Raw genomic sequence first — 25212 nt, 5'->3', positions numbered from 1 at the left:
CTGTCTCACAGCTTTATGTAAAAATAAAAAAAAAATGCAAGTCCTGCTTTTAAAACAACGGCAGATAATGTTGCAGTTCTCTTATCATTGTAGGATGCCTGACTCACACAACCTGTTTCTCTGGCTTATTAAACCTTTATATCAATGTCTGAATAGAAGAAACTGCTGCAATGTAGTTGAAGTATGGGCATTTGGAAGACTAAGGTGAAGCAACAGCTTAATGTGATAAATGCTTGCTTTACTTTGCAGTGTCTTTGTAGCTGTTCTCTGGAAGTGGAGCAGAGGTAGAAATAGTAAATTTTACTTTTTTTCTGATGATACAAGAGACTAAAGACTTGTGCTGCAAACTCTTTGAAACTGCAGCCGTAGTTTTAGTGTATACCTGCTTTGAAGATGGGAAGTTAATGTAGTGATGCAGCTTGAATGTGTTCCACCAGGGCCTTATTCCTTATTCCTGTGCTTGAGGAAAGCAAAAGTCTTTGCAACTTTGAGAAACATTTCATCTTCTCTAAGGATACAACTTTATTTTCCAGCAAGTTCAGAAATGTCAGATCAGATGAATGACCAAGACCTGGCTTGAACATGTTTTCGCACATTGCTGCTTCCAGAATGCATTTTCTGTGGTGTACAGAGACAGAGCAGTGAGGTGTCAGGGGCAGCCCCTGCATGGCCATAGTCAGTGCTCGTATCAGCACTGTCACTTGTGCTCTTTAAGGAAGAATTCCTTGGTTGCTTCCACTGTGGATGTCGTGTCTGTATCTGGTGACTTGTCAGATTAAAGCATAACAGTTCTGTTTGTGGAAGTAGCAAACTCCTTAGTACAAGAGCTGGGAAGCAGGATATTAATACTAATATTGATAGCACTCTTGTCAGGAGTCATGCTGATGCTTTTTTCCCCTTCTTATATCCTGACTGTGCAGAGGCAGTCCCAGTAAAATAGGAGTGCAGATATTCAAATGTTTTTAGCTATCAGTTTGGAAGAGCTGGAGGTAAGAGATACTCAGGCTTCATAGGGATTTGTGGGGTCCTGTAGTTGTTTGCAGCTCCTTATCTGAACACTTTTAGGGTCTGGTCATGTGCTTTCTAGGGTGGGCAGGATAGGTCAGTGACATGGCATGGGGCTTTTGTGGTCTGAGGCAGTGCAGGAGCAGGAATATTCTTCCTGATTGCATTCTGAGAGTGCAAGGAGCAATGCATTTACAATTGGCACTTCTGTGCTAAAATAAATGTTTAAAATCTTTGCTTTGGTTTGTTTTGTCACATGCAAACATGCAAATAAACACCAAAACAAGCAGAACTACTACTGTGCCCACCCTACTTGTTCTGAAGTGTGAAGATTAACATTTCATAGCAGTTTACAGTGCCTTGTGATCTGTATACATCGTTATCAAACTATGTATAATTTATTAAACATCTGAAAACTCAGGGCTGAGGCCAAATACATTTAATATTTCTGCACCTTTCTTATACCTCCAATAATCCAATAAATGCTTGTATTAGAAGCTTTCATTTCAAACCCCCTACACTGTCACTTTGAGTTAACTTGGAACCTCTGAGGGTTCAGGTTGCCAACTATGAATGCCAAGAGATGAAAAGAGTCTAAGAGGAACCTGCTCCTTCACTTCCAAGGTCTAGAATTACTGCCAGGATTTCATCTAAAATGTCTAGTCTCTTCTTCCAAGTTGGTCATGATTTCCCTACTAAATGGGGAGTAGACTTAAGGTGAGTGAGTTGGGAAGGCCTTCCAACTGTATTAAATCCTAGACTGCATCACATAATTTAGGCTTTCATAGTAAAAGCTTTTCAAAACATATTTGTGTGAATGTGTGTTCAAACAAGTATGTGCTGTGGTTCATGGCCAAAGCCTGGTGTCCTCTGCATTGCTATGCTTTGAATATACATTTCTGCATCCATCTGGGGGGTGGGGGGAGGTCTTCTTGGTGGTCTGATAGCAATCCCAAGCACTGCTAGTGTGGGTGTGGTGCCAACATACATTAGTGTGGAGAAAAGTTAGAAGAAACTGTTATCCAGAGAAAAACAGCAGTTACTTTAAAGCTGCCCAAATTCTCCTCTTAATTCACATATTAACAGATTCACGTACACTGGGTAATGTCAACTGAGTGCTCAAATAAAGGTCGTGAAGGGATTTGTGGTTCAAGCCATGGTGCTGGAACGGTCAGCCTGTGTATGCTGCTAGAAGAGATGAAGGTATAATTAAACTCATTTTGAGGGCAGGAGTTGTGTGTGCTGCCGTGTAACATGGAGCAGCTCCTAAGGTCTGTGCAAACTTGTTTGGTGCTGTGGATATCTTCCTTCCTCTGTACTGTCTGGTAGGGGTATTTGCAAGGGTTTTTATCAGCATGTAAGTGTTGTAAGGAATGTGTGTGAGTAGGAAGCCCTTCAGAATGAAGGGCCAGTGGTGTCTTTGTATGGTTACATTCTGTGTCACCTCGCTGCTTGGATGAGGTTCTTAATGCTTGGATTAGTCACATTAGAAAATCCCAGATGCTGGGAGGAGCATCTATGGCATCTGCTGCCTGTGCTGTGATTAGAGATGTGGGCTGTCCTGTAATGATTGTAATTATCTGGAAGGAGCAGTCAGCCGGCAATGGTAAATGGTGTTGGAGTTGCAATATGTGCAGAAAGCAGAGGGTAGACAAAGGTGTTAAAACAAAAAATAAACAGAACTGATAGACTTAATTTTTTTTTTCACTGCATAGAAATAATCAAGGGCCCTATTTCTGCTAAGTTGCTTGAGGGCATTCTACTTAGGTGGAATTATTGTTGCAATTAAATGGTAGTCCTTGACATTAAGCATCTTTGGCTTTAAATCTCTTCCTTGGAGACAGTCCACTTAATTGGAATATATGTTGTTCCCTAGTTTTGTGCTAGTTATGTCATTGACTATAATACAATTAGAGGACTTTAAAAAATAATAATAACAATCTATGCAGTGATACACCAGAACTTCTTACTGTTCAAGCAGACTTTATTCCACTCTGTGTGCTGTGTGAAGCAGACAGCGTAATATAATGATAGATATATCAATCAACATCTAATTTATTTTTTTTTTTTGTACATCCTAAAGAATTTGCATTCAATACCAGAATACATTTTTTTTTTTTTTTTCAAAGGCAGGAGTGGTGGAAAGAGCCAAGTTAGGTGGAGTTCTGTTTTAAAGAGGCGTCCTCTCTTTTGATCATTAAAATTATTCAGATTGTTGACTAAGAAGCAGTTGCTGTGAGGGCTGACCCACATGAAATCTGTATTTGGGGACTCAAAAAGCAAATTGCATGATATATATGATATATTGCATGATAATGCTTAGATACCATTGTCATAATCTTCAATTGCATCCAAGGCTCTCTCAAACTTTCAGGAAGCCTCTGTCTGAACTCACTCTGCAGAGAAATCTGGTTGTTGTTGGCATGCAGCATTGGGAAGCAGGACACGTCATGTTAAACCATCACAGGAGCTGTTTTGAAAATTGATGGGATTTTTGTGGCTGTATGGAACTCCTGGAAATCTGTTTAGCTACAGGAGGTAGCACACAGTTGCTAGTTCCTGTTTTAGCATACCACCGTTCGGAATTCGACTTGTGATAGTATGTTACTTTCTGATATACCTGTACAGCTGAAATGCTTGTATCTGAGAAAAGCAATATACCCCTACAAGTGTTATGTATAGCTGTGGCAGTAGAAATTGGGAACGATGTTTGCATTTTTTAATTAATGGTTTTACTGCGTATTTTGGAGAATTCTCTTAGGTGAGCATCAGGAGGGTTGTTGTTGGCAGCAACTGCTCTCAATTGCTTGTGGACCAAACCCTTATAAAATCTCTTTTATCTTTGGAAGGGGTTGCTTTTGGGGTTGTGTAACCATAGCAAACAGCTCGTGGAGCTTAAAGCACATAAGCAGTATTTTCACAAACAATCAAAATGTATTTTACATCAGGGTTTATTGAAGCACGTGTCAGCCACGTGACTGCCTTATGCCTTCCTAAAGAGCCCAGCTGTAAAATTAAGTAAAAACAGCATCTTGTTGGAAAATAGTTACTCAGAAAAATGGATTTTTCTGAGTAAGTACAAAACCAACAATGTGCTCTTAGTATTTTTTAAATACTTAGTTGATGTTAACTGCTTTTGAAATAGGAACGAATTCATTTGCAGTATCTATTCAAACTCATCCTCTAGTAAGAGGAAAAACATTCCTTTGGAGGCATTAAGAGGAGAGGCGTAGATTTCAAACCTTTTGTTGCCAAGTTCTTTTAATTAGTGAAAACTTGAGATAAATTTTTAGCGTTGGTCTGATATTTATTTTCTCTGATTTTGCTCATGTTCAGTGTTTCTTTTGTTTTCAAACGTTATTCTGTTAATTGTAGATGCCTATACTTTGGATACAATTCTGTACTTTCTTTAAGGAACACCAAGGCTCAGACCTACTGGCTTGACAGATCTCTTAAAGAAAATCAACAGGGAGAAGAGGCAGAGGTAAAAGGTTCCTGAAAGGGAGTAAAATCCAGCTGCTTGCTGATAATGGAGGAAGTGCTTTGAGAGGAAATACCTGAATGAAAAATCATGAGGTTTGAAGAGTTTATCTTGGGAAGACTGTTCTTGTTGAGAAGAAGTGGGGACAAATTATTTCATTCACTTCTCTTGAGAGAGGAAATGTGCAGTCCCATTGCAAATGGGTCATGTGTCTAAATAAGGTCTTTCAAGGGGAGGTAAAAGTGAAACTCATATGAAATAGGAGAAGCTGGCTTGGGGATTTTTACAGCCTTGTAAAGAAAGAAAGCTTACTCAGATGCAGCCTGGACCACAAGAAGCTGGATGAACACACTGAAGAAAAATCCCTCTTTGTGGTGCTTTTCTTGTAGCTGCAGAAGGATCTGCTCTTGGTTGCTGTCATGATTCTTTCTATGGTAAAAATCTGGCAGGAGAAAAGAAGTGGATGGCAAAGGATGAAAATAATAGACTGTAAAAAGAGGCAGAGAAACTTCTCGCTATCTCTCTGGGAGAAGATGGATAATGCCCAACTTTTCTTCATAGAAGCAGGGAGATACTGGGGAAAGTGGCAGCTGTTTGCTCAGGCTGTTGCCTCTGTAGGGTAGATAGCTTGCAGAAAGAAAAGATTGAGGTAGAAGTCCTGTGTTTACATTGCATTCAAAGTAGAATGCATTCTTAAGTGGAAATGGTGTAGGCTTTCTACCATCAATCTTAGTGTTTTTTCCTGTTAGTTTTTGTTACCACTGAAATACTGTAATATTTCAGATGCCCTTGAAAAGTTGGGGGAAAAGACTGCCTTGTTACAATCTTACAATTTAAAAACAACTACAGAAACATGTTGGAGAAAGGGTACATAGTGAACTGCAATGATACTGTCTTTCATAGTGCTTTTGAGGCAAGTTTATGGGGGAAATGGAAGAAAAAAAAGGAAGGGTAGTGCTGGGAGAGGTAATAGCAAGAAGGGATAAAGCACAACAAGGATGAGAGTGAGAGCTGGAAGGAAAGGCATTGAAACTGTAACAGCCATTTATTTACTGGGAACATCTAGATTAATACTTCAGGAGAGATGAGAGTGTTAATGTGGTTTCCAAGTGACATGATGTAGGTGGTTTTTACAAGCAAATATAGTGTTCATTGTAAGTGTATAAACTGAATTTTCTTAAAGATCACAGATATCTTCCTCCACCTACGCTGTTCTTACACTTCTTGATTCCATGCTTTCTATTCACTAAAATGTGTTTATCTTTACCAGCAGTCATAAGATTCAAGTTAAAAACAAAACAAAAACCCAACCCTTAACTCTAGTATTGGAAGCAAAAGGCCAAAGTCCCATTCAGCCTGGTCATACAGAATGTAAAGTGCATTCTCCTGCTTACAGATGGGAGAACTGATATTGGTTGCCTATAGGCACGTCCCTTAAGCCCCTGGATGTTCAGTGTATGTTGATACAAGATGTTTATACACTTCCTTAACAGAAGTAGAGGGGAAAATGACTTAGTCTAGGCAGTCAATTTTGGAAAGAAAAAAAAATTGCAAGCCTGGTCTGTGTACATCCTACTCATGTCAGAGCAGCCAAGGAACGTGTCCCACAACCACCTACTGTGCTCAGCTCCCATTGCTCTTTGCATATCTTGAGAATTTCTTTGTCTTCTCCTTGTCTGCCCTCATCAACTCATTTCTGTCCTTCTAACACCCATTCTGGATTTGCACCCCTCACCTTCTGTGCTGGTATATGGCAAGAAGATGGGTGGGGTGGGAACTTATGGAAGGAGGACATAATGTAATTGGCATCTACAATGATCTGAACCAAAGGTGATGCAATATTATGGCATTCCACTGCGTTAGGAATATGCTGGTGATCCCTTTGACTTAATCAGATAACTCTTGCTGTGGGAATTCCAGACTCAGTGGTTGTTTTATAACTCAGCTCAGTGAAGTTTTGAGTAACTGGTTTACTGCTTTGTAAACTCAAAAGTAATGGCTGAAGCAAATGAAGCTTCTGCAGTCACGTCAGTTCTGTCTGCTGGTCATTCTTCCCTCTTCATCCGTCAGCATGTTGGACATTTTCAATCCAATTTCAGAGTGGAAGAGTTCAAGCATGACGTGGCCAGTTTGCTCAAGGGAAAGCTGCCTTGAGAATAGGATATGTTTGGCTTGTTTGCCCAGCAATCAACATGAATGGTGGTAGTTTTGCTCAGTGTATTTAGATGTAGCCAAACTTAACAAAAGATGATGTTGCCCAGCTAGAAGGGGAGGCTTCTGAAGGCAGTGTGGAGTTGATGAAGAGCTGTGGAGGGGAACAGAGAGCATTGCAAGAGTTCTGGGATCTCTGGAAAGGTGTGTGTAAGACAGAAAGAGGCAGTTTCAGAGTTTTTAAAAACTAATAGTAACATACTTAAAGCTAATACAGTATTTCCTTAGAACAGTTATGTTCACTGCTGAACACAATTACAAGCTAGAAGCTTCTAGTTTTACACACTGAATGAGAGGAAGATATCTTTATATTTTCTTAATTTCTCGTCTTAGACTTTTTTTCTGTTAAACTTACCTGCAGCTGTGTTTTTGTAAATGCTGCAATGAACTTTTTGGTGGTCTTGTGAATGGGAAAAGTTAAGATTTTTTTTGTTAATAGTTAGAATGGAATAATTCTAGTGGTTTTTTTCTGCCTATTTTTCCCCCTTGAAGTACTGTTTGCTAAGATCTGTATTCCTGTCATCCATGCTTTGCATTGCTTCCATATGGAAACGTGGCCCTGTGAAGTGGTCAAGTTCTCACATATCATAAGTATTAACATTTCCTTTCAGAAAGCTAAGTAGTATTTTTATCTCTGTATTTGAAAAAAAAAAAAAAAAGACAAACTTATTTTGGGATTTTCATACAGACTTCTCATGGTTACCCACTAAAGCTGTTAGGTGAGCACACTCTAAAGCTGTAAGTCAAAGGGAGAATATTTTACAGCTCATCAAAATACTGTTTGTGTGAGATATGGAAAAAAGTTCAAAGTCCTACACAACACGACTGCTCTTTGACAGCAGTATTAGGGGAGGGAGATGGATCATTTTTGACAGCAGTATTAAAGGGGGAAAAAGATCATTTACACCCATCACTGCCAGTGTTTTGGCATGATCCTTCTTTCCAAGCCAGCTGATACACTATATTTGGAAATGTGGCTGTGTTGTGTATTACCAAGCTTATTCATCATTGCTGTCAGCTTACTCTCCTTGCAGAATGATTTCAGGAATTTTAAGCAGTGTGCATTTGAAAGGGAACATGGCATTGCACTTAAAAAGTATTAACCAGAAGACAACAAGAAAAGTGAACTTGGGGGAAAAAAAAAACAAACAAAAACCCCTTAATTGAAATGTTGTGCTACTGCCTCTGATATTTATGAAGTTTGCAGTGCATCTCAGTCCTGAAGGCTTTTTTCTCTGCAAGTTATGCAGCTATGTTTTTTAGTGCTTTCCCTGCAGTCATACATGTATTGGCAAACAGCATGTCTTTTCATTGCTGTTATGAGAAACCAGTTTATACTTCCTTTTTTTTTTTTTTTTTCTGAGGCGTGGTTTTAATATAAGAAAAAAAAATCTTAATTTCTGAAATTGTATTTCAAATTAAAAAATACTTTTAAAACTGCCTCTGGGCAGCCTGGTCTGGTGTTGGTGACCCTGCACATAGCAGGGGGGTTGAAACCAGATGATCATTGTGGTCCTTTTCAACCCAGGTCATTCTAGGATTATACAAAATTCCAGAATCTTCTACAGAATTGGAATTAAACTTTAAAATCTGTTTCACAATCTGTAGATGTGAATTTAAATGTAAAAAGTAGCTTCACAGAGAAACTACACACTTATCATTTAGTTCTCGTGTTATCAGGATACTCATCTACTGCTTAAAAATGGCAGGTATCATTGCTTAGCTAAGCTGTTTTTTTCATATGTAATTGGTTATGTGTTGTAAATTTTTCAGCATTGATTTTCTTATACTGTACAAGAGCATCTTCAGCTAAAGATCATTTTCTAGTCTTTAAAACAACATTCACTTATAATAGTAACGTAAATACCATCATTTAATATTTTTCTTTATATCATATTTGAGAAGCTGTAGCTTACATACTCTGTATAAATTCACATGGATATCATTAGGATCATTATCTTCTGCCTTTCTATGACCTGAGGAAGTAACCCGATTTTGTATTGTGCGTAATAAACTGCTTGTGGTTGTTCCTTTAAAAACTATAAAGGATGTGAATCTGTGGGGTCTTTCCTTACCAGTCTGCACATGAGGGCTTGTCATGGTAGAAGAGATGCTGGGAAATTAAATTATGCAACTCAAGGGAGAGCTGATAAAATGAAACAGTGAACTTGGGTTGTTTGAGCCTCTAATCTCTATCTGCTAGGGAGATAAAAGAAGCCTTGTTGTGCCCCCAGACTTCATAGTCTCCATGTCCTCGGGGACAGTCTGTCTCACTCTTGTGTTTAGTATCAGCAGAGGAAAGAATTTTGTTTGTCTTCCTGTCTGTTCGTCAATACTGTGTTTGATTTCTTAGTAGTTGGTGATGGTGTGCTCATTAATCTGTTTTAGTTGGAAGATGGGGAAGAAAAGCAGAGTGAAAACACAGAAGTCAGGTACAGGAGCTGCAGCGACAGTGTCTCCGAAGGAACTGTTGAATCTGACTAGTGAGTTGTTGCAAAGTAAGTTTCATTTATTGCCCCTCAAGGAAAAGGGGTGATGTGCAAAATGATCAAAAATGTTCAATCATTCTCTTGTTCAAAACAGTTACTTCATGTTCTCTAAGCAGCCAACCTTGCAACCAATTTCAAATACAGCAACGTGTATTTCATAGCACTACATATAATGGTAACAGATATGTACATATCATTGCTGTACATTACAGTACATATAGTATATATATTTTACTGTTGTGGGTTTATTATGTGTGTTTGTGCAACACAACATATTTGGGTAGCTTTTGACTGTCTCCACTCAAGCCTAAACACTTGGTGAGATCAGTTATACAAAAAACTGCTGTAAATTACTTAACATTGCAGCTTTGTCAAAAGCATTTTTCTTGTAAACCTCAAGAATTATACCATTTCTGTTAAGCTTTTGAACAACACTTTGAATTGACACCAGAGTGGAAAAATTAACAATGGAAAGCAGCACTACAACTCAACTGCACTGCTACTGTTGTCTAAAGTAAAACCACTTATTTTTATCACTGCTTAGAAATTTTCTGCAGAGCTCAGGTCTGGTGTGTAGACTAAAGGTGGTTTCACTTGTTGAGGAAATTGGAGTGTATCCATTATTTCTACAAAACGTGAAAAATGGAACACAGATTCATATGATGATGCTAAAATACTGTTCACACTTGTTACTGTCATTGGCAGCTGTAGTGAAGCTACACCGTGGTTGAAAACATCTGCATTTTTATACCGTGGACACATCTAAATGTTGCCTTTGAAAAATCAATTTTCTCTTAGCATTGCTCATAAAGAGGAGACAAGGAGTTGGCAGAGCAGTTTTGTGCTTATGCTACAGTTGGCCTGTGCTTTGCTACCAAAAATAAAATATAGATCTAATTTTCTAAGCAAAGCCAAGTATCAGCTGTTCTTTTTGTCAAGCTTCCATATTTTGTTCAACAGAGAGATTTGCAAATCAGTTGAACAAAGTAATCTTCAGCTGCCCACTTGGATTTGTGTAGCTCAGATCCACATGCTGGCATTTAGAACACTGTCAGAAACATTGGATTTAATCTAACACTGAAGCTTGGCTAAGTCTTTCTTTGCTTATCCTTCCAGTATGTATGCATCTTTGAGCATTACATTAACTAGGTAGATGAAACAGATGGACTAGCAAATTCTTCATTTATTGAAGTTAAACTCTGTGATATTGTTATCTGCTTTCGTTACAGTAAGAATAATGGCAAGTAGGCTAATGTAAATTGTGATGCTTATTGAAAACAAAAGTTATGGTTCTAAATGTCTTTCTTCCTCTAAGCTTTTTTTAAACATCTAGTGTTTCTTCTATCTGACAAACAGATGGAAGTAAAATAACTTGGGTGAGTTATACTATGAAAATTTCAAAAGTCTCTAGCCATTACATGTCAAAAAACCAGGATGTTTTTAACAGCAGAGATGGTGTTTACCATGCAAACACATTCATGGGACTGAAGTACTAGACTTCAGGTAAAGATACTGTGAAACTGTGACCTTCTATCTGTTGATGTTAAAATGTATATATTAAATATTTTTGTTTGGCATTTTTTTTTCCCCAGAATGCAGCAGTCCTACCCCAGGTCCTGGTAAGGAATGGGAAGAATATGTACAGATTCGTTCACTTGTTGAGAAAATTCGCAAAAAACAAAAAGGTGAGTGTGGAAGACTGTGAGAGCTGGTTGGCTCATACAGTACTAATTTGCCCTATGACTTGTTTCTGTTGACAGCTAAAAGAGAGATTTTGTTGTGGTTATGTAAATATTGTGCCATTCTACTATGTTGGGACAAAAATACTAGTCCTCTTGATATGCAGCTTCTTTGTACGTTTTAGTGTCTTAAATGCTCTGATGAGCATAATCACTGGCATTAGCAATTTTAATATTTGTGTTTATGAATGAGTACCACAGACAAATGATTTTTTCCCATAATTAGAAGAGACAGCTTGAGATTGTGGTGAGATGACAATCTGAAGGACTAAAGTAAAATGCCATTGGAGAATAATAGGCCTTTTTGATTTCCGATTGTCTTGTCTGCCTTCTTTGCCTCTATAAATTGGAACATTTGAAATTAAACTTTATGAATATTTTAATCTGAACGCTTTACTGGTCATGAAAATGATTTCTGCATTTAAAATAATGACATCAAATTTAGACAAAATGGAAGCATATAAATATACAAAATAAACATCTATCTGCTATATACCAACCATAAAATTAAGTATGTACTTATGATATTACGGTTTATCTGAACTATTATTGATGATTTTCCTAAGTTTAATGTATGTGTATTGTTCAGATTAGATCAGTTTGCTTTCACTATGTTCTGCAATAGCTGTTGAATAAGCTTTCTTTTTAGTTGTAAGTAAGTTCTAAAAACTATTTTCCACTTAGTCTTTAATAAAAGCAAACTCTTCAGAGAGTTGTTTTAATGTCTAAGAATTATCTTTTTTTACTTGAGGTTCAGACTGGAAATACCAGAAAATGTCTTTATGGTTTTCTTCCCTCATATTTATGTAGCGAAGAGGAGGGGTGGGGAAAGAGCCAGACTGCATGAAGTTTGAGTGTTTCATTGTATCTGTCAAGTAGCAGACTGTTCAGGAGCTTTAAGTGTTCTTTTAGCTCCTTTTGAAATATATGTTGACTAATGTATAAAACTCTCGGTTCATAAAAGATCTTTTAAACCTCTGAAGTGTAGTTATTAGCAGAGGACATATCAAAGAATAAATGATACTGTTTGAATTACTGCCTCCTGTAACTGTGTATTGAACTCGATTCATTCTTTTACTATCCAGTAACTTCTATAAAGTTGTGGTATGTGTCCTGGTTTCTGCAATGTAATCCACGTGTTGTGGTAGAACATAGTTCAGGTTAACAAGAGCAGTTAGTGTTGGCGTGGAGCTTTCTGCTATATCTCCTGCACCAAAAAGACAGAACTATTTATGGCAAAAATCTGCTGGCAGCAGTAGAATTTGTTAATAGGATACATTTTTTTTTTTCCTTGAAAGATGCACAGCCACAACACGATTGCCATACAAATGCCTTCTAATGTACATTTTCACATACACAGTGAGTATGAATAGTATGGTGTCTTTCAAAACTATTTTTTGAATTGAACATAACTTATACGACATAGTTTTTAAGATTAGAATCATAGAATCATAGAATCATAGAATCACTAAGGTTGGAAAAGACCTAAAAGATCACCCAGTCCAACCGTTCTCCTATTCCCAATAGCTCCTACTAAACCATGTCCCTCAACGCAACATCCAGTCTTTCCTTGAACACCCCCAGGCTCGGTGATTCCACCACCTCCCTGGGCAGTCCATTCCAGTGCCTGACCACCCTTTCTGAAAAGTAATACTTCCTCATGTCAATTAGTATGAGCTTTAAATGATTAGCAATGGGATTGTGAATTGAGGCTGGGAATTTTAAGATGTACAGTACTTTGTGCTTTTCTCAAATAGGGCGGTGGGTTGCAGAACGCAAAACTAAAACTCTTCACATGAAAACTGAGTATTTTTGTTTTCTAACTTAAATGAAAACTGAGTATTTTTGTTTTCTAACTTTTTTTGCTTCATGAGCCAAAAAGGGAATTTTAGAGCTGATTTGTCAGTTCTTTTATCAGTACAGCTGTATTTTGTTTAGAATTACATAGTTCTGTAATAGTGACTGAATTTTAAATACTGAAGATCTGCAGAAGTTATGCAGCTAGCCATACTAGGTATGCCTTGGCTAGCCTTATCCCTAAATATATTCCACAGAAAATAACTTAATGAAATGAGTATGAAATAAAGGAAAGATGCTAGCTTGGCTAAAAACAAGCAAAATATTGTGCACCACATTCTCATTACTTTCAAAGCAAATACTTATCAGTATACCTCTTTTATACCACATTGTCAATGATAACCACAGATTTGATTGTTTCTGGAATTTTAAATGCATGATTTCAAGGATAAAACTCAAATACGTGATTTCTACTTTCCTAAAACTCTTCTCTCATTAAGATTTATTTAACTACTGTGCTTAACCAAAATATCTTTGAACGTGAGCAATTTGCCGATGGCATATTGTCACTCATAAAATGGCCTGAGCATTGCAGGGGGTTTTGAGCAATTTTAATTTGATCTTATTCTAGAATTGGGACTGAAAAGAACTTAGACAAAGAGGTGTGGAAGGATCCAACGGGGAACCGAAATGCATAGGTTTGAATCAGATGAAGGTTAGAGGGAAAGCTGAAGAATTGAGTGAGACTTGAGATTTCACTGGTGGACCAAGTGCCTTCTGGATCAGTGGATCTGTGGATCAGGGATCAGTGTCTGCAGTTTGGAAGGACTGTGGTATATCAGGTGTTGATCAGTTCTTAGTTATTTTAGCATATCCATGTGCTATATGAAAAAGCCAAGCGCTTTGGATGTGAGAGAAGGAGCTTGATATCTGCTTATCTTCATTTCCGGTGCTCAAATAATGAAATTTCAACATGCTCCTCCTCAAGATTGTATTAATATGTTGTGGTGATTATGTTTATCATCAGTATTAAGCTGGGAAATGTTTTCTCCCTTATTTAAAAGGAGAAGAGGAGGGAAGTTTCATATTTTAGCTCAGCTTTGTTCAAATGGCTGTATTTTTAAAGTGTTGAGTAAGCCAATTTTGCAGCCTTTTGTCTACTATCAAGTAATGCTTAGCAGAGAACAGTTTGGACTCAGCTTCTTCCAAGTAGAACTGCTGTGGAATAGCTGAGAACCCTTACATTGTACTTCTTTATCTTTCTATGTCCTCTTATTTCTGCTTTTTAAATAAATTTTGTGTGTAGGTTTGTCTGTTGTCTTTGATGGAAAACGAGATGACTATTTCCCTGAATTGATAAAATGGGCAACTGAAAATGGAGCATCCACAGAGGGTTTTGAAATAGCTAACTTTGAAGAGGAGGGGTTTGGTTTGAAAGCAACAAGAGAGATAAAGGTGAGCATGTGAACACTTCACTTGATCAGCAAATTATATTTGAAACATAGCTGCTGAGCTCTGAAACATTCATCTTTTCTTCCGTATTTTGACTGTTGGTGAAACTGCTGTTCTGAAAAGCTAAACTGTGTGTACTTGAGAAGTAAAATAGTTAATAAAATTGAATATTACTTTAACTGTTGAGTAGTACTGTGAACTTACTGGTCTTTATCCTTGTTTGCCCATAATGTTTGCCTGATTGCAAGAGTGCTGTTACCTTATTAATGTAGCCTGCTCACGTACTTTCTAACTGCTCTAGTACCTTCTTTCACATTACTTTTAAGCACTGGTCTTTTTGCCTCACAGAGGTACTGTGATACTTACTTTCTAGTGACTTTGGAAGGGAAAAAAATACAAAACAAAACCCTTATGTTGAATCTTTCAATCGTCAGGTAAGGAAAATAGATGCACACAGTTAGCTAACTGTGAAAGGTAAATGCTTAAGCTGTTTTTTTTACAGCTGTTTCCCATCTGTAAAATGGAGGATGGGAAGAGACAATCAGCTGCTGTAGAAAGAATGTTGAAAAAGAAGTATATTATGTTCACTCTAGGGCTTTAGTGGCACGTACTCAAGACTAGTACCACTGATTGATAAGGATTAAAATCTCAAAACATTTCTCCTAAAGTCAGAGGCAATGGAAAAGATTTCTGAGAAAAAATATTTGATCACACAGTTTATAGCAATATAACGGATGTTGTACATTTTGAGGTTGTTGTGGACAGTCTACAGGTTGGCATCTAGAAAGCAAAGCGCTTTATTTTGTAATATACATATCTGTGTTTTGTGTAGTGCAGATCTGGACACTTCAGTTATTGCAATGTTTAATTTTCAGTGGAAGAGAAGGAAGGATTTTGCAAAATAATTTTTATTAAAAAAGAAAAAAACTGGAATTTAATGATGCATACCTAACACTTGACATGTCATATAAATGCTGTCTGACCCTCTACTTGTTTTTTCTTTCCATAGGCTGAAGAGTTATTTCTGTGGGTACCTAGAAAACTGTTGATGACAGTTGAGTCAGCTAAAAACTCAGTATTAGGTAAGATGTTAAGGAAGTTCTTAAGTAAGAAGTATGAGATCATTAAATTTAAGTCTCTTATTTAGCTGATCTGCTATACCACAGGACTTGATTACCTTCACCATCAGGGTTGGCATATCCAGAAGCTTGAACATAGTGGAAAAAACTTCTGTTTCTGGCTGAGAGCACTGGGCATATTTGATATATTCCAGAAGCATGTGTATTACTTTGAACACATTATGTAGCTAGTACAGTGTTCTGTGTATAGTGTATCATGCAATTTCTACAGTACTGCCAGTTGAAATGTTCTCAGACACTAAATATTTTTCTAGCTTCATGTCTTCCACCATGTGATTGTATGAGGTGTTTACTCAAATAACTTGTTGCAAAATACAATGCAGGTGGCCACATATTTTAGAAAGCTGAAAAACTCTTCTTGGTTGAGAATTCTTACATGTTATTTCAGAATCTTAACTTAAAGTGAGTGTAAGACGATATTTTCCATGGCTTGTTAATTTAGTGCTTCACTTTCTGATTAATTCAGGTTCCTTGTATTCTCAAGATCGAATTCTTCAAGCCATGGGCAATATAACATTGGCATTCCATCTTCTTTGTGAGCGAGCCAACCCCAACTCTTTCTGGCTGCCCTACATCCAGACTCTCCCCAATGAATACGATACTCCTCTCTACTTTGAAGAAGATGAAGTGCAGTATCTTCGGTCAACTCAGGCCATACATGATGTTTTTAGCCAATATAAAAACACAGCCCGACAATATGCTTATTTCTACAAAGTTATTCAGGTAAGCATCTTAAATATAGTAAATAGTATAGTTCATCTCATGATTGAAAAAGGTGTGAAAACAGTGATGCTTAATAATAGAGAAAGTGTGTTGTTCTTAGAAGGTTTGAATTATTGAAGCAAATTCATGCTGTTTTTTTTGAACTGCTGTTTAAAAATTCACAGTTCAGTAGTTTTATGAATATATAAGAATGTATTTAGCTGATTGAGAGAAGTGATTACTACCCTTTGTTTGACATTGTTGAGATTTCTCCTGGAATACTGTACATTCTTGGGCCCATCAGCACAAGAGCATTGACAAACTGAAGTGAGTGCAGAGCAGGGCTAAGACCTCACTTGTTTTAGCCCTTTTTCTGTGCAAGGAGAGACACAGGGAACTAAATTTGTTCAATTTGAGAAGATAAGGGCGGTCCAATTATTGCTTTCAATCTTTCCTTCTGGTAGCCAGATTCTGGAAGCTTCCCTGTGAGTAGCTGGGCTCAGTGACCTTCAGAATTCTCATACGACTTGTTCATTTGATTCATTGAAAAATGTAGTTTACAGTAATCAAAGCAGGAACAATTTTTAATTGATAAAAGAGAATATTGCATACGTAGCCTTTCCAATGGCTGTGGTTTACCTGTAGTTTTCCCTTCTATTTAACATAATAATTTTGATTGGTTTTAAATACATAAACACATCTGGTAACGATTTGAGTATGGAGAGCCTGTGAGATTGTTGAACTGTTTAAGTAATGATTTAAATTGAGCTTTTAAGATAGAACTGTTACTCTGGCTGTCTTGATGTAATGTTGTAGGTGAATAGTGATGTGTTGTTGTCAGGGTCAGATTCAGATTCAGTGTCCAACCATCCAAAGCTTCTTGTGTCTGTGTAAAAAGCATAAATAATGATGAACTGAATTTCCACAGATGTGCAATCTAGAGAGATGGTTTTTTGACAATAGGAGAGGTCAGAAAACACAGAACAATTATGTTCTTCTGTAACATTATCAGAGTAACATTACTGAATTCTTCTAACTGCTCTTCATGGTCTTGCAATACTTAATCAGATAGCTAATCTGTGGTTAGTTCTACCAACTTCCTAACACTATTACAGCAGCATTAGTCAGTGTGAGAAGTTATATGATCACAACAGTAAGGAAAAAATATGCACTTCTGCAGAGAAATGAGATCTAGAGTTACACTTCGGATTGGGTCTGCCATGTGTCCAGTCCTTCTGAACATCTTCTCAGTGATTGAAGTGATTGATGAGTTCATCAATCTGATACTAAGGTGATAGAAACAACTGAAGAATGTTTATAGAACACAGTGACGTAATTGCATGCCACATATGTGGGAAAAGAGCTTGAATGTTTGACAAAATGTTTTTTGCCCATCTGTTTAAGGATGGCAAATTTATTCTATTTCTCTTATTATTTCTTAAAGCTAATCAAAGGTAATTTGTATAACATTTAAGCTAATGTCATCAAAGCAGTGTCTCACTAAATAATTCATATTTGGTATCAAGAGCCATACTGTTGATTGTTACGGTAAGAGGAGCTACAGTTTAAGCAAAGAAAATAACGTAAGTAGGATGACTTCAGGGGCAGTCTGTCTTTGGAAACCTGATGATGATTTTCTGTGGTAACAAGCTTTTAATACTCTGTACTCTTGCACTTTCTGTATTATCAATTACATCGAAACTGGTATGGTACCTCACACTTACTCAGCAGTGTGCCCTCGTGGCTTGACAGTCAAGAGTGAAAATTGTATTGCATTAAACATGGCATAACGAGCTGGTCAAAAGTGGTTCTCCTACTGTATTTAGCATTGATGCAGCTTCTTCTCGAATATTGCATGCAGTTCTGTGCTCCACAACTCAAAAAGGGTGTTAGGATACTTGACCGCATCAAAGCTGATACTGATGGCAACAAACCTGGTTAAGGAGCTGGAAGACGTCCTGTGATGAGCAGCTGAAGATGCTGGGTCGGTTAAGTAGAGAAAAAGGGACCTCATTGCTTTCTCTAACTTCCTGAGGAGAAGAAGGGCAGAAGGAAGTGATCTCTTCTCCTTTGTATTGGTTGACAGGACACACTGGAATGGCTGAAAGCAGTAAGGTTCAGATTCAGCATCAGGGGAAACTTACCAGGAGGTTAGACAGACACTGGAATATGCTTCCTAGAGAGATGATTAATGCTCTCTGCCTGTCTATGTTTGAGGCATTTGGATAATGTGTTCTTAATGATATGTTTTAAATTTGGGTCAGCCCCAAGATAGTTTGACAGTTGATCTTAATCCTCGTAGGGTCTCTTCCAACTGAAACTGTTCCATTCTGATACTTTTGAAACCAATATAGTTTAGCTTTGTCTGCTGTAATGGATACCTTTGTGGAAATAGTTTTTAAATACATTATGTTCTTCTCTTTAGACTTTCTATTCATATATACCAAACAAAAAAAAATAGTATGGTACCATTGTCTTTCACATGAAATATTAAACATACAGGTTCTGGTCATTTGTGATTTTAAAAAAAAAAAATCTATACCAAATATTTCTTAGCCTCCTGACAAATACTTTTTGCATAATATACCTACTATTTTAAACTTAACATGAGCATGAACACGGATCAAAAAGGAATCATGTGCTTTATTTACTTGTTCTTTAGAAACTGAGTAGTAATGTTTACTGGGTAAACATTAGGTATGTTCTGATTATTTGGTGCCGTGCTAGGAAACCACATTTTCAATGAATACTTTACTTACAATGAATACCTTACTAGTATTCAGTAAAAATTCAGTCACATTGGAAAGATGGATAGGTCTATCCAGGACTGCCAAGTGAATGTACTAAGTACTGATCAGTGCTTTTGATGAAAAGTCATGGGAAAGTTTTAATACTACTTCATCACTGTTTCTGCTCTCAAAAATAAAAGCTTACAATGTTTGAAATAGTGAAGAAAACAGTGCACAAGAGGCCTCCTTTTTTTCCCCCTAAAACAATGCATCACTTTCATTATTCATGAAAAACAGAATGAATTTTTGTATCATCTTGCATGCACTCTTATTTCATAAACAATTGTGACTAAAAAATATCAGCATGAAGGGTAACGTGCTGTTTGGAAATTCAAGAACATATGGAAAAAGGGAAGAAGTGGTGTAAAAGATTCATCATGATAATGAAAAGAAGGCAAAGCAGAACTGTTTTCTTATGAAGGGCAGGGCACTCCACAAGCTTTATGAAAGTGAACGTGAGACTTTTGTGTACCATTTCATTCAATATTGCCACATTCGAATAAGCATTTTAAGGAAAGCTGGTGCTTGTGACCAGGATTTTGATTCTCCTTCAGGCGTGCAGTCTTAGTGTTTTTTAAAACATTTTAAATATCCATTTTGCATTACAGAAATCTTATATTTGCTTTCTTGATGATTTGTTTTACCAAAGGAAATAAAGCAAGTAGAATATTGAAATAAGAGGGTTTTTTTTTTTAATATCTGGAAACACTGAAAAAGGGATTAATTTGTGAACTCAGAATATTTAAAGTGCTCTGCAGAATCTTTAGTCTGCAAAATGTCTCTAATGACTAGGGGAAGAAAAGGGTTAAACCATTTAAGTGCTTCATTGTCTTTCCATATAGGATTGCTAGACTGTTATTAAAATAATTCTGTGTCTGATACATGTGCAGGTTTAAACAACTTGACAAGTGCTGGTCTGTTTTATTTCACTACCTTGTCAGCAGTGCTGGATTTCTCAGAGCACTGTAGTTCTAACTCTTTCTCAAAGTGATTAGTCCAGATACACATGAAGAATGGGCAGATTTATGCATTTCACAGCTGTTGCAAGCCAAACTGTGGTCTGGTTTGATAAGCAGAAACAGGTGTGATGTTGAGTAGACAAAAATAAACCTTTGAGCATGTTAGCCAGGGTCTATAAACCACACTGACACCTTTCTAAATGTATGTAATTTGATAACTAAAAAATAGTTGAAAGTTTTTGCAGATGTGCCTTAAAGGTGTATTTAGCCTCTGCGTTGCTATCAGAATACAGCAAATGGTCAAAGGAGTACTTTCATCGTAGCAGATTCATAGTTTTAAGTTTTTGTAGCTTATTCCAAAGTGGAGTTTAGTAAACTGCAGGGTTCTCTTTTCCCTGGGAAGGTACATGTGTGACTTTCATTAACATTTATGGGCACTGCATGCATAGTGAAGGGTGAATAGAGTCCAAATATTTATGGCTTCATATTTTAAAAATATATATATTGTAGGTTGAAATGTGGTATAATAAGCACAAGAGGGAGCCATATAGTTTACTGACATCCACAGAAAGATTATATTTGTTAAGAAAATAAATGCTTTGAGCCTTTAAAAAAAAATAGTATGCAGTGGTTTTCCCGTTTTACTTTTTCTCACAGCTGCACCTGGATGACTGTAGTCTACTAAAGAGAAACTTTTGTGAATCAGAACAAGACATGGAGTGCTCCTAGAGCAGATGGAAGTACCGCAATACTATTTAATCATTTTGGACACTGCAAATGTTGTTCCTGTTGAACTCCACGTGGTTAGTGATTGCCCAGCCCTCTAATTTGGCAAGGTTTCTCTACAAAGCCTCAAAGGAATTACCAGCTCCTCCCAGTTTAGTGTTGGCTGCAAACTTAATGCATCTTCAAGTCTTGTATCCAAGTCATTGATGAAAGGGAAGTACCATTTCTATATTCCAGAAGGGGCAGGAAGGAGGAAATACAAACCATAGTGGAAGACCTAATCCTGGAAATAATTTTGAGGCAAATAGCATAAATTCATAAATGGAAAATAAGATTTGACTAACCCAATAACCTTCCATGCTGAAATGGCTGGCTTGCTAAACAATGGGGGGGTAGTGGATATTGTCTGTATGGAGTTCATTAAGGGTTTTGATGCTGTCTCCTACTAGACCTTCATGGAAAAAGAACATGTTGGAGTATGGGCTGGATGGGAAGACTGGGTGGTGGAGTGAGAACTGGCTGAGCCCCCTGTGTGGTTGTAATGAGTCCAACAAAGTCCGCTTGAAGGCCAGTGTACCCCAGGGGTCAGTACTGTTTCAGTGCTGTGCAACATCATTAATAAATGACAGGAAAAAAAACAGTTCAGTTGGAAGGGACCTACGAAGATCATGTCTAACTGCCTCACTGCTTTGGGACTAACCAGAAGTTAAAGCATGTTATTAAGAGTGTTATCTACATGCCTCTTGAGCACAGTCATGGAGCATCAACAACCTCTTTCAGTGTTTGACCACGCTCACAGTTACGTTTTCCCTAATATCCAGTCTGAACCTCCCCTGATGCAGATTTGTGCTGTTACCACGTCTTATCATCAGTGACTAGGGAGGTGAGTCTGCAATCTCCTTCTCTGCTTCCCCTTATGAGGAAAAGGAACAGTGAGCATCTCAGCCTCCTTCTTCAACCCAAAACAAAGTTTGTTGTCAGTCTCTCCTTCTTGGACATGGCCCTTTTATCAGCTTTGTTGCCCTCCTCTGCATGCATTTGAGTATCTTAAACATCCTTTTTATTTTGTGGGACTGCACACACTATTCAAAGTGAGGCTGTACCAGCAGTAAATATGTAGGGAATTACCTCTTTTTGAGCAGCTGGTTGTGCTGCATTTAATGAATTCTAAAATGCAGCTTTCATCCTTTGCTGCCAGGGTGTGCTGCTATCTCATGCTGAGACTGCTGTAACCAGCACCCCCAGGTCCCTCTCTTCCTGAGCTCTCTTTTCACATGTGTTCACCATTACTCTGTTCCAGGTGCAGAACCCAGCACCTGTGTTGAATTTCATTTTGATAATTGCCCAATGTTCCAGGCTATCTAAATTCCTCTGTGAGGTCTCTGATCCCTCCAGGGACTCAGCAACACCTCCTTGTTTAGCGTCATCAGCAAATGCACTAAGGATGTGTTCAACTGCTTTAAGCTCATTGATAAAAATCTTGAACAGAACCAGCTCTAGACTTGAGTCCAGGGGAATGTCACTGATGACTGGCCAACAGCCAGGTGATGGGGCACAGAGTGCCCTCAGCAAATCTGTTGGTGACACAAATTGGGGGAGGCGACTGAAACACCAGGGGGTTGCACTACCATTCAGAAGGAATTTAACAGACTGGAGAAATAGGGTGACAGGAACTTTATAGGCGATCTGTGAATGTGCTGGGGGCCAAGTTGAATATGAGCCAGTAATTTGTCTTTGCTTTGGTGGGCCAGTGGTGCCCTGAGCTGCATTAGGAGAAGTGTTGGCAGCAGTCTGAGGGAGGTGATCCACTTGACACACAGGAAGCTTGGTCTGAACATCAGGAAACACTTTTTTACTGTGAGGGATGACTGAGCATTGCTTCTTTGAGGTTACCCAGAGAGACTCCAACCTTGGAGAAACCTCCAGAACTTTCTCCAACCTTGGAGAAAGTCAGATGATATCTGGACATGGTCCTGGGCAACCTGCTCAGGGTGTCCCTGCTTAAACAGGGAGGTTGCACCAGATGAACCCAGAGGTCCCTTCCCATCTCCACCATTCTGGGTCTAGAACCATTTCTCATTTGGCTAATTTGGCCATTTGGGTGAATGGAAGCATGCTGGAAATACCTGCTGCTCAAACCGTAACCTGTTGCACTTAAGTCATAACACAGCTCTTTAAGTAATTTGTAGCAAAACCTTAAAAAATATATAATAACATAAAGAAAATTAGCGTTTGATTGTAAAGAACTTGCAGTGGTATGTATTTTAATAGCTGACTCTAAATTTAGAAGTAACGTCAAGGTCCAGGTGCTTGCAAATAGCTGCCTTTTTATAACCTGGTAGAGGCAAAGGGTTCTAGTTGTGGATTGAATTAATTCAGTCATGTTTTAGTTATGTATGCATTCTTCTTAACTTGTTAAACTGTCTTACTTAAAAGAAATGTTAACTTAGTTAGGAAGCAAGTTTTCCTTCTTGCCGGTAAACTGAGGTGCCTTCCATGAGTACAGAGCATCCTGGCAGAAGGTTTTTCTGGCCAGTAGAAGTTAACTTGTTAAGAAATGCCAGTGACAGGATCTCCTTTCTGTAACTTACTCGTGCGTAAGGATAGCATAGAAATCAGTGAATAAAGAATGATTGTCAATCAGTAAGCAAGAATTTCAGAGTTAAGCTGACTGGATAAAGCCAGTCTTGCTTTATTTCTTCATACTGTTTCTAATCTGTATTATTCTAATAAAGTGTATGATTTTCCAGGTAGCTGTCAAGTAGAATGTCTGGTCTCTCTCTGTACTTAGCTTTAAGATACAGCCATTTAACTTTCACGTGTTAAATAACATTTGAGTTAAATGCAGGCAAACATACTAACTTTTAAAATGCTCTATTCAGGCAGATGTTTGGAAGTTGTTTTTTGTTTTTTGTTTGTTTTTTATTTTGTTTTGTATTGATATAATAGATACAGAGTATTTTAATACTTCTACAGAGTTTAATACACTGCCAAATGTAAATGTACCTGGAAACAGAATACAGTTTTGATCATGTAGCAGCCAGGTCCTCAGAACTCTGTTTTGTCTCTCATTTAATTTATACTCATTGGCATGCCAGTCAAACAGCTTTTTTTTCCAGAAGTAATGTCAATGTCACTGAAAAAAAATGGCACTGTTGTAAATTCTGTATCTTTTCCATTTATTCACTTATCTGCTATAAATGTCAGCCTTAGGATTTAAAATTTAATTGTGTGGGCAGTTACAGAGGTATGATAGTGTTGCTGTTTATATTTGCTTTGTCCAAATTTCAGCAGCTGAGTTGTTCTGCTAGATCAATAATAAATCAATAGTCAGTTAATGCTGGAATATATTTATGCTTTTCTGTGTTTTTCATCTCTGTAAGGGCCAAAATATTGTATTAGTCTGTTTTGCTGGCAGCAAACTGAAGATTGATTGTTTGATTGTACTATACCATTCAGTGTATTTACTGTAAGGTGGTATAGACTTTGCAAACCTGGGCCAATTTCCTGATATATATATATATATATGTGTATATTTATTTATTTATTTATTTATGTCACTTCTAGTATATCCTGCTCCTGGCTATGGTGACAATAACAGCACATCCTAGGGCTTTGTTGGGCCATTCCTGTGGCCTCCCCTCTCTATGAGAGAAGCAGCTGCAGGCTTTGCTGGCTTATGTGTGTCTAAATTTGTCTTGGCCAGATGAAGAGCTCAAGACCTTTCAGGGGTGGGAGGGCTCCTTCCTTCTTCCTCCGTTGCCTCCTTGCCTCCCACCGGAGCATGGCAACAGCTTTGGGCTTTGAGCCAGCCGGACACAGGAGGAGGTGTTGAGCTGTTTGGGCAGCATTTGCTCCTCAAACAGCTGTTCCCTAGCTCCTCCAAGGAAAAGGTGGCAGGCCATATGGAGGCATCCCGTGGTCCAGATTCAGCCGATGGGTGCCAGTTGGACCGTGCTGGCCTGGATCAAAATGCAGGCGCATCCTACGTGGTGTCTGTTATTTCTTAACAGCCAGAATGTTTTAAAATTGGATGGGGACAAGACAGGATAAAATATATCTTTTGGTTTGGATGTGGATCTCATCTTTCTTTGGACATTAGTGGTTAAGATCAAATCAGTAGGTTTTAATATATTTTATATTCTGAATGGTTTGCATTCATTTATGATCTATATCATTTACTAGCCTAAATGCCCTCTTTCCTCCAGAGAAACAGAGATGTACTTCAAAGTTTATATGCTAGCACTAAGCAAAATGTGTTTCTGCACAGTTTAAACCACATTTGGGAGGAATAATACGTTTCCTTGTTAGTCTTGTGGTCTTTAAAGGCTTTTTTTATTTTTTGAAGGCAGGGTTCTCAACCACCCTTCTGGTTGAGAATGCAGATAGGCAACTGTTTTTACAGCCAATAGCATGTAGAGCCTTTTTTGTTTTCCTGTTTGCTTTTCCATTATTTGCTTTTATTCCTATTTTTTAACCAAGTTGCACTTTCTGGGGCAGTTGAGTTTATCCCTAGAGATGCTGTCTGTGTCTTTTGTGGATGTGAGTGCCTCAATAGACACCGAAAGATCATCATGCACTTCCAAGTATACTTTCTCATATAAAGTTTGTACTTAATGTGCAGATTTAATATTTTTCCTGATATAACAGCAGTTACAAATGTTCCATAAATTTAAAATATGATAACAAGCTGAGGTTTCTTGGAACGGAATACTCAAAGGAT

The 25212-nt window shown here is 37.8% G+C and overlaps 1 protein-coding gene across 2 annotated transcripts in view; it reads left to right on the top strand.

Moving 5' to 3' along the window:
- SETD3 (SET domain containing 3, actin histidine methyltransferase) overlaps positions 1-25212 on the top strand; it is a 53862-nt gene that overhangs the window by 6749 nt on the left and 21901 nt on the right. For both annotated transcript variants that reach the window (XM_048950197.1, XM_048950196.1), the window contains exons 2-6: positions 9086-9195; positions 10779-10871; positions 14029-14177; positions 15184-15256; positions 15780-16036. In XM_048950197.1, coding sequence (XP_048806154.1) covers positions 9093-9195; positions 10779-10871; positions 14029-14177; positions 15184-15256; positions 15780-16036 — 675 coding nt within the window. In that variant the 5' untranslated portion in view covers positions 9086-9092. The remainder of the gene's footprint in view (positions 1-9085; positions 9196-10778; positions 10872-14028; positions 14178-15183; positions 15257-15779; positions 16037-25212) is intronic.

This window comes from Lagopus muta, chromosome 6 (genome assembly GCF_023343835.1).
Source record: "Lagopus muta isolate bLagMut1 chromosome 6, bLagMut1 primary, whole genome shotgun sequence".
In the NCBI taxonomy this organism is placed as follows: Eukaryota; Metazoa; Chordata; class Aves; order Galliformes; family Phasianidae; genus Lagopus; species Lagopus muta.
The sequence above is the reverse complement of the archived record's forward strand: the minus strand, read 5'-3'. Positions and strand labels throughout refer to the sequence as shown.